The following is a 15,082-nucleotide window of genomic DNA, read 5'->3' on the forward strand; positions in this document are numbered from 1 at the left end:
CCATCACTTATTTCTCAACATAAAATTACAAATAATGTGGTATTATCAACGATTATGGTGCATAATGTTCTGAATTGAAATCAGAGAAAACTACACAAGGACAATGCTGAGCACCATTACTGAACTGTACTGAAGTGTGACTGAACAGCAGTTCACAAATGCAAGATAACATTCAATGCAAAGATTAAAAAAACAAGATCAATATGTTTTCTGAGGCCGAGCTTGTTTAAGATGGGAATTTTGGAGTAACACGTTGCCATCCAGATGACGTCTTTTTCAGGTAAGGTGTGGCTTATGTCAAGAAGCCAGTTCCAAATCACTTTCTCCATGTATTACTCCATGCCAAACTGGTCTACCTTTACCTGTCACCCAATAAAAACACTGTAGGGGAAAAATTACAACAAAAACAAACTCCCACTGCAGAATTTTAAAAAGCGCACACATTAGTCTTTTATTTGTGGTAAAGTGTTATTGTACACTGTAGTAAAGAGAGTTCTTCTTTCACTGCTGTGAGCAGGCCAGTCATCATGTTCTTGGGTTACATCGGTGCTGTTTGCATTCATTTGTCTGTGGTCTGCAGGCGCGTCACCTGGCTGAGTGATCAGCCTTATGTAACCTGGTGCTCCTAAGTAAAAAAGCTGTTAACGCCAGTTTCAAGAAACACTTCATGAAAAACCGTTTATTTTAGAGCTGTGATACAATCACAAAGGCACAAGCTGTGATCTGAAGGGTCACAACTAAAGTTAAACACATTTTTTTTTTGTTTTTCATACACACAAACAAAGTGAAAACAGAATGGGAACAGGGTAAATGCAGTACACGCTGCTAGGTTTGAGAAACTATACAATTGCATCTGAATGAAACAGCAGTTGGTTCGTATGAAAATTAAAAATTCCACACTTACAATAAAAAATATATTTTAAACTCTGATTTGCTCTTACTGTTGTGTGATTTCACAAAGCAAAGTGTATATTTATACATATCTGTTGACATCACACCATAAGAACAAGCTGAGTGTTGTACAATCTTTTGATGAGTGAGTCATAAGCATGATAAAAATATAACTTACTGACATTTTAATGCTGACAAAAACATTGACCTTGACATGAAATAGAACCTTTGGACCTGACAACTTATTAACAATCTTACTACTGTGAAATGTAACATGAAAGCTAAATAAATAAAACATAGTCACTTCGCTAACACTACCACTAGCAAACTAGCACACTGCTTCAGCACAGCTTTCTGTTAAAAAAAAGTGATCAAATAGTCCTGAGTGCAAAAGGGAAAGAAGTCATTATTGCACAATTTCACTTCACACAGTCTAAAGAATGCTTTGTGTATGAGCTGTCCATGCTTTGGCAAGAAAGTTATGACCAAATCTGATCACGGCTGATCTGCACAGCTCAAGCACGATCTCTTCTACACAGCACTCGCTCTTCTCTGTGGACACTACAACAGACCACAGTCTTCTTTTAAGTCTCCTCCAGGAGTTTCTGGAGGTTTTTCTGAATCTGTGGTGTGGAAAAAACAAACGCAAGTGAGGGATACTTTATAATTCACAATTATGTTAAACATGTTACCGCTGATTAGCTTAGCTTAGCATAAAGACTGGGTCCTTAAAGGCAACAGCTGGCTTTGTACAACTGTGGTTAGATTTAAAATGTGACACCATCAATCATCATTTCATTCCCAGTAAAATATTTCTGAAGCCAAGACTTCTGAAATTTCTTTTTTCTAAAATGTGCATCTTAATAAAAGTCACCTTCACCTTAGTTAGGGTTGCCAACCGTCCCTTAAAATACGGAATCGTCCCGTATTTCGAAACAAAAGTACACGTCCCGTATTGAGCTAATAAGGGACGCACTTTGTCCCGTAATATAGTGAGAATCAAAAGTAGTCTATAAATGTTAATGGAATTAACGCTTTGTTTGAAAACATAATTCCCAGCCCCTCTCCTGCTTTGTGACCAATGAGCTGACAGCACACTTATGACAATTCGAGTATGACAATTCAGATTATCTCATTGGTCGAGGAAAGGTCGCTTACAGAGAAAATACCGGAAGACAACAGATGACCACAACAACAAGCATGGCCAACAGGGAAACAAACGCCGACACTGCGGTGCAAGTCTCGGATGACAGTACACCTAAAGCTGGGCAAACACTGTGCGATTTTCAAACTGCACGATTGACTCGCAGGGGTTAGAAGTTGGTAGGTCACGATGCAGGTCTCACACTATACCGCCCGATGCTCTGATGCGACCTGAGAGCTCACACTGTGCCTCCATAAAATGAAGGTTATAACAGACAATCTGTCGCTCGCTCTCTCTGTCTTTCACTCACACAGACACACCACCACCATCAACTTTGCTAAATTGCTAATGAAAAACATGATCAGGCAGCTGTGATTAAGCAGCAGTGTAAATCCAACTGTTTTCACGGTTGTTGTGGTCGTGATAATTTTGTGATGCCACATCGAAAAGGCTCGGATGAGCTTTCTAAAGTTCTACAAGTTGTGCCTCCATGGCTTGTGTCCAGATCACACGCTGCACAGCTGTGCTGCTCCGTCTTTTTCACCGACGTTTACGTGTTTGCGCGTGCGCAGTGTGAGCGGCTGCGGTGACACCCTCACGAGCGATTGATGATCGGGAGCTGGTCGTGAGGTGTTAATCGCTTCTCGTTACCCCACGTATACTACACGACGCACGATGAAGGCCAAAATCGGTCTGATCACCAAATCCGTCGCACGACTCAGAAATCGTCTCAAAATGGGCCAAAAATCGCACAGTGTGAGCCCAGCATTAGAGCAGCAATGTTTGTTCGCTCAGAGAAAGAAAAATAGGCTGCAAAAGCACAGGGAGGAATGGGAAAAGGAAAACACCTGGCTGGAAAAAGTTAATATGGGCATGTGCAGTGAATATCAGCGCTATGTGGCCAGAAGTGTGATAATATAACTTATTTTGTGTAATAAACATCTGTAAGGATAGATGATTACAACAAATAGATGACTAATACATAAAAGTAATACATAGATGAATAATGATGATGAGTTATGATGCGTAATCATGGGAACAAGCGGGTTTACAAACAGGAGCAGCTGATTAGCATTAGAAAAGCTGAAATAATACCTCAACTGAAGCCAATTGTACTAAATGCACTATATGTGCACAGTTACAAGAATATTTTTCTTTCTATTGTTTTCTATTAATTTATATAATTTTAAGTTAAGCAGGACAGAGTTCTTTTAAAGAAAGATTTACTTATATTCTCAAAAGTTAAGCATGACAGGCTTCTGTTTAAGAAGGAGACCTGTTTTACTGTGTTAATGTTGTCATTTTGAGCTAAAAATAAATGGCTAAATGATCATTTGTTTCCCATGTGTTCATATCACAAAGAATACACATCTACTTAAATCAAATTCAAGTCAAATGGTTAAAAAAATAATTTCACACACAAAAAAAGAGCTACCACACTGGGAAGCATAGCTGGACTGGCCATCGGGCATACCGGGCATTTGCCCGGTGGGCCGCTGGCGATTTTTTGTTTTTATGGGCCGATGGATTTTTTTTTTTTTTTTTTTTTTTTTTTTTTAGGAAGGGTATATATAATGAAAGGTGTTGGATTGGCCAATTGGTCATGATCGACTCTGGGCTGGACCAATTACAGCCGAGGAGGCTGGATGCACCCTCCCCCTTGTTTAGCAATCACGTGATTTTCGCGCATTGCATGCCGGGAACTCGTGGCAAAACAATCCAAGTACCGCATCAAATGCAAACATTTGCAGCACCGCAAAACGTTCATTCTCCGGTTCCAATACCTTCTTTTTTTTCTTTGCCGCACAAAAAAGGAATGTACAAAACAAAAGGAGAACAATGCCGGTCCGTACAAAGACAGACTCGACGAAAAGACAAAGAAAAGATACGAGGAAAAAATCAAAGGAGTGAAAGAGTGGACAAAAGACGTCAGCGTGCTGCCCAACTTTCACCACGCTCAGATTTATAATTATACGCTTCTTGGAGTGAGTGCATACACTCATGAAGTTTAGTAACTTCAGGTCACTGCAACAAGCCCAGGTACAGTTTACCGACGGATGGGTACAGGACCTTGAAACGCACCGTGTAGAACGAAAGACTATTGTACATATCATAAGTTTACCAGTCTCACAAATCGTCTTCATAAATACACATTCATTAACAGTTTATTAATAGGAGCTTTGAGCTCAACGGTAATTAATTAGTAGTGGAAATAATTTCTGGTAGTGTAACAGTGTTTATGTGGTATTATTCCACTTGCCACAAATATCAGTGTAATGGGGAAACAGCGCCCCCCCTCTCGGTGTGGCTGGCTGCAGTAATCGCTGCCAGTCTGCCGTAGCCATACGAGAGGTGAGTTGTATTGTTCCGCACACAATATAGCTAAGTAGTACAGACACATAAAACATGTTTGATTAGCTGAAGAGCACCGAGTGTAATAAGTGCTTAGTGGACACATGTCCAACACCAGTTTTATGTACTTTTCATTTGTTTATTAATGTGTGAAACTGTATGCTAAAGCGGAATGCTAATGAGATGTTCTGCCGTAGTGTGCTGTGCGGAGTGGTGTGTGGCGAGCCTGTGCACTGATAATACACCGTTGTTTCCATTCAGGAAATAAAGTGGCAACGATCGATCAGAGACTCCTTGTCTTTTTAAAAACACTACACAACGCAGAGTCGAGGAGTCTGTTTGGGCCGAACTGTTGCAGCGGGATGAAGCAGAAACCGGTTACAGTAGCATTACAGAAATGTAGCAGTGACAATAATATTGTATGTTGTAATCGCAATGGACAATTAGTGATACAAAACAACTGTTTTATCTTGTGAATAAAAGTATATGGTTTTGTCAGTGTACCATGGTTATAACAGAAGCGAAACGCAATATTGTGTCAGGACAATTCACTATTTATGCACAATAAACAAAGGAGCATAGCGCGACAATTTCTGTTCAGCGCCAGACTTGCTTGTAACCTATATCACCAATTATGTTAAGAAAAATGACGCATTAACTACTACAAAACTCTGACCTTTGTGGGAATGCTTGGATCAGACTAACATGTGAGCTGGAGTGTTCTGAGATGTTATATTTGGTATATCCAGACCATCCGTCGGCTCTTACTTCGGAAACATGGCTTAAAAAATTTCACTTCAACGACGTAATCCGATAAAAAAAAACGATCTCTTTACCCATCGGCTTCCCGTGGCTGTCATGCGACCGGCTATTGCAGTTAATAATACAACAGCTTCTTGCCATTTTTTGGGTTTCTTTTTATCGCTGTGTAACTGAGTTCAATTGAAAGCCTGCGTGCGCTAGTACCTCTTGCCACAAGTTCCCAGAATCCTTTGCGGTTTTATCCCTGAATGACGTCACATTTCAATCTTTATCCTGGTGGGCCGGTCTCTAGTCAAAATGCCCGGGCCGATTTTTTGTCCCAGTCCAGCCTTGCTGGGAAGGGTGAAGACAACTGGGTTGCCCGGCCCTGGCCACGAGGTGTCCCTTATTTATTTTTCAGGGAGTTGGCAGTACAAGGATTGTCACACGGTGAGCGCTTTGGCCCCAATAATTAAATCCATGTGCATAAATAAATATTTAAGTAGTAAATAAATATAGTATAGTCGTTTTTGGGGTTTTTTGCACTTTATTATGACAGCGCCATAGTAAAGTGCATACTGCATCCAGGACAGAAACAATTGCATTATGCTGTTAACACAACTTCAGCTCTTTGCAGGCACCTGCACAGATAGCATGCTAATGCTAAGCTAGCCAAGAACCCAGAGTGATGTTAGCTGAATGAATCCTGACCCCAGCCTAGCAGCCAGACTCTGAACTTCAACAGGTACTGTCTGATGACAGACTGATGAGCAGTCAGTCTGCAGCCTCCTGTTTGTGATCGCTTTAAAGCTTCTTCATGCTGGTTTTGATCTTTGCTTTGTGTTCATATCTAAGAGAAAGATCATATTTGTGTCCTTACTGATGGCGATGGTGGTGACTGTCAGGCAGGGTCAATGAGAATCAATAACTGATATTGAAAGTGGAATCAGTTAAATTCTTATCAATTCCCAGTCGTGCTTTCTTTCATTTACTACATTAGCATTTCTATGTCGTTTAGAAAAATGACTTCTTTCTCATTAGGGTTAAAAGTGTAGTTAAACTTCTGTACAGTAACAAAAAGAAGAGTTTCACTGGTTTGGCTCGCTTAAGATTAAAGTGGGCTGTATGTGGCCCACAATGTAAAATGAGTTTGCTATCCCTGGTCTGTCACCCTTATACATGTTTTTAGTATTTTCACCTGTTTCAGTATTAAAGGGAATCCTGACTTTGCAATCAGGAGAGAACAGCACAGTCAGTGTCAGTCAGAGTGACAGTAAAGCAAAGAAGGTACAATTTATTAGACTGGATTCCCTGGATTTGTTTTAGCATTACTGGTTTATGTTACATTTTTCTATCACACTGCTAAAAGTCTCCTGTCAACAGTGCATTGCGCAGTACTGACTGTCTGTGTTGATTGCATTTACAGCTGCTTGGAATGAGGCAAAGTGCACTAGCTGCAGAGGGACATCAATAATAATAATAATAATAATGGATACTTTATTGATCCCCATGGGGAAATTACTTGTTTTTCTCTGCATTTGACCCATTCACTCAGTGAAGCAGTGGGCAGCCCACTAAGCAGGCGCCCGGGGAGCAGTGTGTAGGGACGGTACCTTGCTCAGGGGTACCTCAGGGTAGCCGTTAAGTGGATTCGAACCGCCGACCTTCCGATCATGGGGCGACCACTTTACCTACTGAGCTATCCCTGCCCCAATATTAAGATGATGTCATATGAGGAGGACAGCACCTCTGAGGGCACATCCAGGCACAGCTGCTTACAGCTTTCCGGTGTGATTGGCTACTTTAAAATGCACTAGTTTGGCCAGAAGTTATAACCCGACCAATATATTGGCCCCACAGCTATTTGCTGATATATCAGTATCAGCATTTGTAATGGCCAGTAAATACAAATTTAAAGAGTAAAGAAGCAACAGGAAAAAAAAAAACCTGCAGCTACCTTAAAGCTGTTTGCACAGTTTGTCCACCAGGGGGCACTCTGCAACACAACAATAAACAGCTGATCCGAGCAGAATCGGCCAGAAGGTAAATGAGCGACTTGATAGCACAATAACGGAAGAATATTTTTAAACTGTATTGTCATATAATCTTAGAAATAACTCGTAAGTTACTTTAAATAAGAAATGCTATGAATATCTATTTTGTTTCGGATATCTGAGAAAATATCAGCCAATACTCCAGATTTCTTAATCACATAAATATCAGTATCAGTCTTAAAAATCCTATGTTGTTCAGGCTCTAATTATTGCTTTGCTGACTCTATAATGACAAATCAGCCAGATCTAGTTTGCAATATTTTAAGTTCAAATATTATATCTAACAATACAATTTTTATTAGCACCTATAACTGCTGTTTAGCTCACAAAATCTGACAAACCTTCTCCAGCTTGAACAGGTTGGTTGACAGTTCCCCGTAGATCTCAGCATTCACTTCATCCTGTGACCTTTGGCTCCCAGTGTTGCTGCATTAAGATTTACACCAAATTATTAACCAAATAATGAGAAAGTTGCGCTACCTAAGAAAAACCATGCATTTGGAAATGTGGTGAATATGTGTATTTCACAATCCTTAAAGTTTCTAAAGAAGTTTAAATCCTTACTTACTCACTGTACATATGTTCTCCTGTTGAAACCAAAGAGTTCAAACGTTGCTCGAGAGCCACAATCTTGAACGCCATGTAACAGGAGGACAAGACAAGAACGCCGACTCTGTTAAATACACAGAAACACAGTGAAACACGAGGATTCAAATCATAGCCAAAAAGAACAGTCACTAAGCCAAATGATGTAAATGATTTTGACATCCTAACAAGTGTCTGTCAGACTGCTCGGGCTTCTCAAATTCCACATAATGAGAGGCTGCTCACAGAAACAGATAGATGAGGAGGATGGCTTGTAATGACATCGGCTGTGAGGACTTGTCTTTTGGAGAAGCTCCCCGCGTTGGCTTGCTTGGGTCTACATGTGAAAGCAACAAAGGAAAAAAATGAGTATCTCTGGTAATGTTCATCAACAAGGCAAGGAACTATTTAGAAAGAAATAAAGAAATGTTACAAATACTTTATGATAGAATGTCAAATTTCTAATTTCTGTGTTCTGCATCTGTTTCCACAAGACACGTGTGCCTCTAACTGTAGCATATACAACAGTATGAGTATGTCAGCTGTCTTTAAACTTGGTCTTTAAACTATTGGTTATCAAACAAAGAAGATATGACATGCTGACTGGTAAGCTGGGGTGTGATAGCGGCAGGCTGGGATATTGAGCTGTTCTCAGGCCTTCTTTTGTAGTTTGCAGATATAATGTACAAATATAATTCTTCTAATTTTGTCAAAATAGGTTTTTTAATAAAGGTCAGTGGCAAAAGCGTGGATTATCCTGATATCCAACTGAAACTTTTCCGTTTATCAACATTCAATAGCTCCTGCTAAACAGTGAAATCGAAGACTACAGAAGCATTAACAACAAAGCATCTTTTCTTTTTTAGAAAGCCATTATCAAAGTACCGCTCTTGAGGGCGGGTCCGTGCTTTTGGCTGGGAGTCTGGAGGTGAATATCTGCGTGGACTGAAACTTCTCCGCTCTTCGCTGTGTTCAGAAATGTGCCTGGGAGGCCGCTGAAGTCTGCTCAAAGCAACAGAGAAAAACGCTGTGACTCCAGTGGCTGGCGACTTTGAATAAATGTTAAGAGGCTAACAAGCTCGCAAATGTGACAAGTCCTTTTAGTCTGTAAAATAGAAAAAAAATAAACTAATTGTGTCAGTGCTGATGGCTGTCATTGAGAATAAAATGGAGATTACGTTAATTATTTAATGAGATTTCTTTCTGTGAAAAGTGTCTTCACTATAATAAAAACAAAGTCCCAGAGGCTCACTTGGCTTGACTCCAGCTAAATACTAAAGGCTGTCTAAGCCACAGTGACACCTGACACCCCTTACAGAGACAAACAATGACTCTACAAACTGTGTACAGTAGATTAGAGCGAGTACACAGTAGCTATATAATTACACAGGAGGAAAGAAGATGGGTGACACACCAGCTAACTTGTCATAATCTGGAGTCTGAGACCCGGAGCTGCTGCTCTCCATCATTTCCTGCCGTCTCTGCTGCACAACTCCATCGAGGTCAGAGAAGTCTCTAGAAAAGTCCTGCAGCCCACATGAAACATGGGTCACCACATACAATGTAGGCGTTGTATCACATGAAAACAAGCTATGTGTATAGCTCTTTCTATCGCAACAGAAAATAACAAATAAACATCTCAGAAAAAGAACAGACCCCTTACTGACCAGAGGAAGTGACGATGGGCACTTGATTCTGAAGCTGTTTTCACAAGAGGAAGTCACGGGGCTGCCACAGGACTTATCCACCTGTAATGACAACAGACTTAGCTGGTATTGACTTATGAAACTGTCTGCAAACAGTTGCCTATTCAGACAGAATCCAGCAGCAGAATTCATTTGGTTGTCTGTTTCTATGCACACAACGTGCAGAAAAATGAAGTCACTCCCTCCGTTTTGGTTAGACGCTGCCTTTTCACTATTTGCTTTAGCAAAGTTTTCATCTGCATTAGCAAACAGTTGCCTATTTAAACACACGTGAGGAAAAAAAGCTAAGCTAGAGTTGTGTGTTTACAGGCATTTAGTGAACATATTTCTCTCTGTTTAGCTGACTAAATTAAAAATCACCCCCTTCCATTTGCTTGCAACTCCTGCATTGAGTACCTGGCTCTTTAGCAGCTAAATGCTAAACTGTCTCTGTTAGCTACTTGCTAACTAGTTGCTAACTTTTGAATTTTGATACTTTTCAGTACTGGGCCTTTGCTAGAGCCCAGTATTGGATTTAGACACAATTTAATATACACAGAGTTTACAGTGTAACAAGAGAGGAAGCTGGAACACACTAATGTTTAATATACTGCGTCCAAGATACAAAGTAACTTCCGGTAACTGCCCAGTCTTAAAGAAACACAGAAGAGAAAGAAAGTACAGACACTCTCTAAAAAATGTAGTTAATTTGATTTATTAAAGTGCAAAGAACATGACGTGTTTCAGCAGTAATGCCTGAATTATGGTTCAGCAGGAACTCTAACTGGAACGTTCCACATGACCTGACGAGCACATCTCGACAAATGTAACAACACCTCAGGTTTACGTAGCCTGCAATGACTCGAATGGTGTGGAAGGTTGTGGTGCAGGGTGAAGAGAAAATGCTCAGTGTTTTTGTAAAGTAATATATTCTAACTTACAATGGTTGTGTTGTAAATTAGGACGTAGATTTCCTGCAGAAGACTAAATGTAGCTAGCTAATGAATACCGCTAGAACAAGTTGCATAACCCGTATAGAAGATGCCATTTACCTCTAAATGAAGGCAGATTGACTTCAGGAGCTTGTAGGTGGCGTTTCGAGAGAGGAATGACACAAACACATGCTGGAAAAGAGAGATTTAGCATCACTTTCATTTTAATTCCATTTTACTTTTAGCATATACTGCAGAAGCGGCATTTGGTGACTGTGGAGATAAAAAATTCCCCTTTTAACAGGAAGTAAATGGTAAATGGTCTGTATTTGTAGAGCGCTTTACTTAGTCCCTAAGGACCCCAAAGCGCTTTACATTTTTCAATCATCCACACACTGGTGATGGCAAGCTACATTGTAGCCACAGCCACCCTGGGGCGCACTGACAGAGGCGAGGCTGCCGGACACTGGCGCCACCGGGCCCTCTGACCACCACCAGTAGGCAACGGGCAAAGTGTCTTGCCCAAGGACACAACAACCGAGGCTGTCGGAGCCGGGGCTCGAACCGGCAACCTTCCGATTACAAGACGAACTGCCGACTCTTGAGCCACGATCGCCCTATTGACTTCTAACAGAACAAGACTCAACTACAGCCCCCCATCTGCCAGGTAGCGGGTTGAGAGGAAAGTCGGGGAAAAGCTGACTGCATCAAATGCTTTCTTACCTGTTCACTCGGAGTTTCGATCACGAGGGCGTTTGGCACTAACAGCGCTGTTTTCGTTTTTTTGATAAGTGTCACGGACATCGCCGGGATTGAAATCTGTGAAGGACAAGACCTCATGTTCTTTAACAAACAAGCTAATCGCAAAGATTTCAGATAAATTCCTCACTAGAGTTAACAGTGACGTACCTTGGTATCTTTGCCAAAGACTTTGGAGTGGAAGCAGATCCAGTTATCAGAGACAAACAACTTGCCCTGATACAAAATATCTCTCTGGAGGGCACAAGTGTAACCTGTTGGTTACATTTTCACATTAATACTGTCACATTCCTTTGTTTTTTGCCTGAAAGCAAAAGGTGAAACTTACTTTGCTTAAGCTGCTCATCTTTGCTGACCTCCTTAAATAACTTATGGAACTGGGTGTTTGTTTTTGACAACTGAAAGGCAAAGTTTTAAATTAAGAAAATGGCAAATGTATATACATAAAAACAGTTTGGGGTTTGGTGGTATTTGTCAATGGATCAGTATGTGGGTTGTTTTTGTTGTTGTTGTTCTTTTACCTGGGTAGGCTGCCATTTCTTCCTTTCAAACTTTGTTTCTAAGTCACATGGACTTAGCACTGGCGAAAGCTGCTCCACAGGTTTCAGTCTGGCAAATGAAAGGTCAGTGTTTACAGTTAACTATCATGGCAACACCTGAGGAGGACGAGTAACAGTAACTGCAGAAGGAAAAGTACTGTCACAGATTTATAACTCAAACTATCACTAAACACTGTTATCAGGCAAAAAAGTAAACCCCTCTAATTTGGCTCCGCAGCGTGTCATACGTGGTTAAGTAAAAGCTGCTTGAACAGCAGCAACATAATCAGTAAACAGCTCTCTGGTCGTGCAGGTATGTAGGAGGATGGGCGCAGCTGCAGAGCTGCAGTTAAAATGGAAAACTAGCACATTTTGAACTAAAAAACAAGTCCAAAAAAATCCTTTCTTTTCACTTTAATTTAGTCCTTTTATGTTTGACATTAAAATGAACTTGTTATTAATTTATTACTTGTCATTAAAGGTTTATATAGTGCTTATAAACAATAAAAATATACACATTGTCCACCTGACGCCGAGTGGTTTCCTCCTGCTCTTGGACTGGTCAGACGCTGTCTCCAGACAGAGCTGGAGGTCCCCAGGTGACCTTCCGTGCTTCCGCTGCCTCCCTTCGCCTCCATTGTCCACCTCAGACCTGCAGACATGACACAGTTAAGTCGCTGCTCTCTGTTCTCCTGGGAGAAGCTGGCAAACTTGTGCCGTAGCGAACACCTCTCACGTAATCTTTAAACGTTCTCAAAAAGCAGCTGCCTCAGGTTTCCACTTGTCTCTCCCCGTGCTCGTATTACCCGGTGTTGCTGTAATGGTTTATATCACAGGAACAAAACATGTTGGGGCACCGAGATTCTGGAGATTCCCATTCAAACGCACAGAAACATCTCTTTGAGTTAAAGAGACTGGGCAGGCGTAAAATTGGCCTTCGGCGCTACAACATAACTTTTGCCATCTGGAATGCAAATTAACCCTATCTTGGCTGTATTTCGTGCCACGTACTCGCTAAATTCGTGCTTTTACAGAGCCAGCAGAGGCCTTTAATTCAAATCCACACTCTGAAGCAGGATGCAGATGCAAATAAGCCCAACGCTTAAACCCCCACCCCCATCAATCGCTTTCCCCCAACTTAAACTGAAAGGCACCCTCGGGCCCTGGCTGCATCTTTCCCACACTCACGTCGAGCGGTTCCCTCGGGAGTCCTTGCAGGGAAGTTGTTCTGCTGAGAATAACGGGGTCAGAGGTCTGTCCGCCTGCTCGGTCATCAGTACCATATCTCATACTTCTGCCATCGGCTTCTGCTTTCGCTCTCGCGCCGCAGATAAGGGAGAAGCTTCAGGAAGGATTTAAAGTTTGGGACAATCGGTCTGTGGATCAAGAAGCCACACAGAGGAGGAGCCGGGAAGGGGGAGGGAGCAGCTGGGACCAACGTCAGGAGCAACAGGGAAAGAGCAAAGAGGACTCCTGTTGGGACAGGCTGTTATCTGCTTGTAATAAAATGCTCACGCACACTAAATGTTACGTCAAAGCTTTGCGTAAGCTTTAAGTGAAGGTTTCCAGGACTCCTCTGAAAGAGTGACTGTTTCCCTCACCAAATGTTTATACGCTTAAAACTCCAGAAATGTGATTGTACTTATGGTAGACCTCCAGCAGAGGGCAGCAGAGTGTAAACCGTGATAAATGTGTTTTCAAGTGAGATTACCTGAAACTATTCTCTCGGTTAACCGTTCACCAAAGATCGCCTGTGTGCCGAAAAGTGATTCCCAGTGTTTCTATTTGTTTTCTATTTGTAATGCTTTTGCTTATACTGATAAATAGAGCAGGGGTGTCAAACTCATTTTACATCGTGAGCCACATAATGCACACTTTGATCTTAGGGGGGCAGACAAGTGAAACTCGTCTTTCTCTCAGTGCAGAGAAGTTTAACTGCACATTTAATCTCTCAGATATCCCAATATAAGAGGAAAAAGTTCAATTTATCAGTGGGCGTCATCTGAGTCTTTGGTTCTGGGTCCTGGGCCTTATGTTTGACATCCCCGATGCCCCTTGTTGTCCCTACATTATAATCAGGGCAGTCCTTTTTGGCTGCTTAAAATATCTTCAAAGAACTGTGCTGTTATATTTGTTGCAATTTCTCTTTAAAAGAGACATGTTTTAATGTCAGGGACACTTTTCAGCTTCATAATTATTTATGAAGCTGAAAGATTATATAAAAGTGAGTTTACCAAAAAAAAAAAAAAAAAATGAATGCAGTTTCTGTGACAGAAGTGTTCTTTCTAGCTTGGTGTACAGATTTTAGGCTAGAAAGTTACAACAATTTAAATACCAGTATTATTTATTTATTTTGGCAATTGTTGACAATAACATTTCTGGTTTGAGATGGGGAGGAGACACAAGTCCGGAGGGTTGTATTAGGAATAGGGGAAAAAGCCTGTACCATAGCAAATATGCGAATCCATCTGAAGTAGTGATCCCAGAGCAGCTGAAAGAAACAACAACAAAGAGAGACAATCCATGATCACATTGTAAGGATGCAAGTAAATAGGTAATGCAGAGAAAATTGTACATGTCATGTAACAGCTATACTATAACAAACTTGAAAGTTTCCAGAAGATTTTACATTTAAAATATGTAATAGTTTCAAAAAATTGCAACTGAGTCTTCAGATCACATCCAGTTTGGATAGTATTGTGTATTATGCAATCAAGACTCTTTATTTGTGGAGTAAAAAACACACGTGCCTGTTGGTCTTTTTTACTTCTGCCGATCTCTTCTCAGTAATCATGGGTAGAACCATCCTTGTCTATGAACTTGGCCTCCTTTAGACTCCAACTTCAAACCTGTAAAGTTTTGTGACCTGTGTGAATGATCCTCAGCTTCCTGTTCTTAGCTGACAGCAGTGACACTTGGTGTGGTCTTCTGCTGCTGCTGCTGCAGTCCACCTGTTTCCAGGTACTATGTGCTGTGCATCCAGAAATGCTCTTCTGCGTACTGATTGTAACAATATCTGAGTTGCTGTTGCCTTCCTGTCAGCTAGAATCAGACTGGCTATTGTTCTCAACATATTATATCTCTGAGAAAATTGTCACCCTCTGGATATTTTTTCTTTTCTTTTCTTTTGGACCATTTTATGTAAACCCTGGAGATGGTTTTATGGGAAAATCCCAGCACATCAGCAGTTTTTAAAATAATCAACCCAGCTCATCTGGCATCTGAAGTCACTTAAATCACCTGTGATTAAATCACCTGTGATTCTGTGAAGTGGCCTTTGAGAGTGTGTGTGGTGTGTGGAGGATATTTTTTGGTACACTTTGGACCCTCTGGGCATTATTTAAACACCACAGCTCACATGAGATATTTTTGCTGGCCACGTCTATCCTCCTGTCCTTCT

The 15,082-nt window shown here is 41.1% G+C and overlaps 1 protein-coding gene across 2 annotated transcripts; it reads right to left on the minus strand.

The window, feature by feature from the left end:
• Positions 1-664: 664 nt before the first annotated feature.
• On the minus strand, positions 665-13,101 carry LOC146666397 (GRAM domain-containing protein 2B-like). Of its 2 annotated transcripts, none has more exons than XM_085414417.1 (14): positions 12,871-13,101; positions 12,200-12,334; positions 11,665-11,752; positions 11,472-11,541; positions 11,294-11,397; positions 11,108-11,203; positions 10,505-10,576; positions 9,435-9,515; positions 9,182-9,293; positions 8,653-8,769; positions 8,014-8,104; positions 7,751-7,855; positions 7,524-7,608; positions 665-1,514 (listed from the first exon to the last, which is right to left on the minus strand). In XM_085414417.1, the coding sequence occupies exons 1-14, from the start codon at positions 12,963-12,965 to the stop codon at positions 1,476-1,478; spliced, it is 1,290 nt and encodes a 429-aa protein (XP_085270543.1). In that variant the 5' UTR covers positions 12,966-13,101; the 3' UTR covers positions 665-1,475. The 2 variants fall into 2 exon arrangements, with proteins under 2 accessions (XP_085270543.1, XP_085270544.1); XM_085414418.1 differs by having other exon boundaries at positions 12,209-12,334; positions 12,871-13,098.
• Between the last annotated feature and the right edge of the window lie 1,981 nt (positions 13,102-15,082).

The sequence above is a fragment of the Rhamphochromis longiceps genome, linkage group LG7 (genome assembly GCF_057381845.1).
Source record: "Rhamphochromis longiceps isolate RC_006_pf linkage group LG7, R_longiceps_female_GT1.1, whole genome shotgun sequence".
In the NCBI taxonomy this organism is placed as follows: Eukaryota; Metazoa; Chordata; class Actinopteri; order Cichliformes; family Cichlidae; genus Rhamphochromis; species Rhamphochromis longiceps.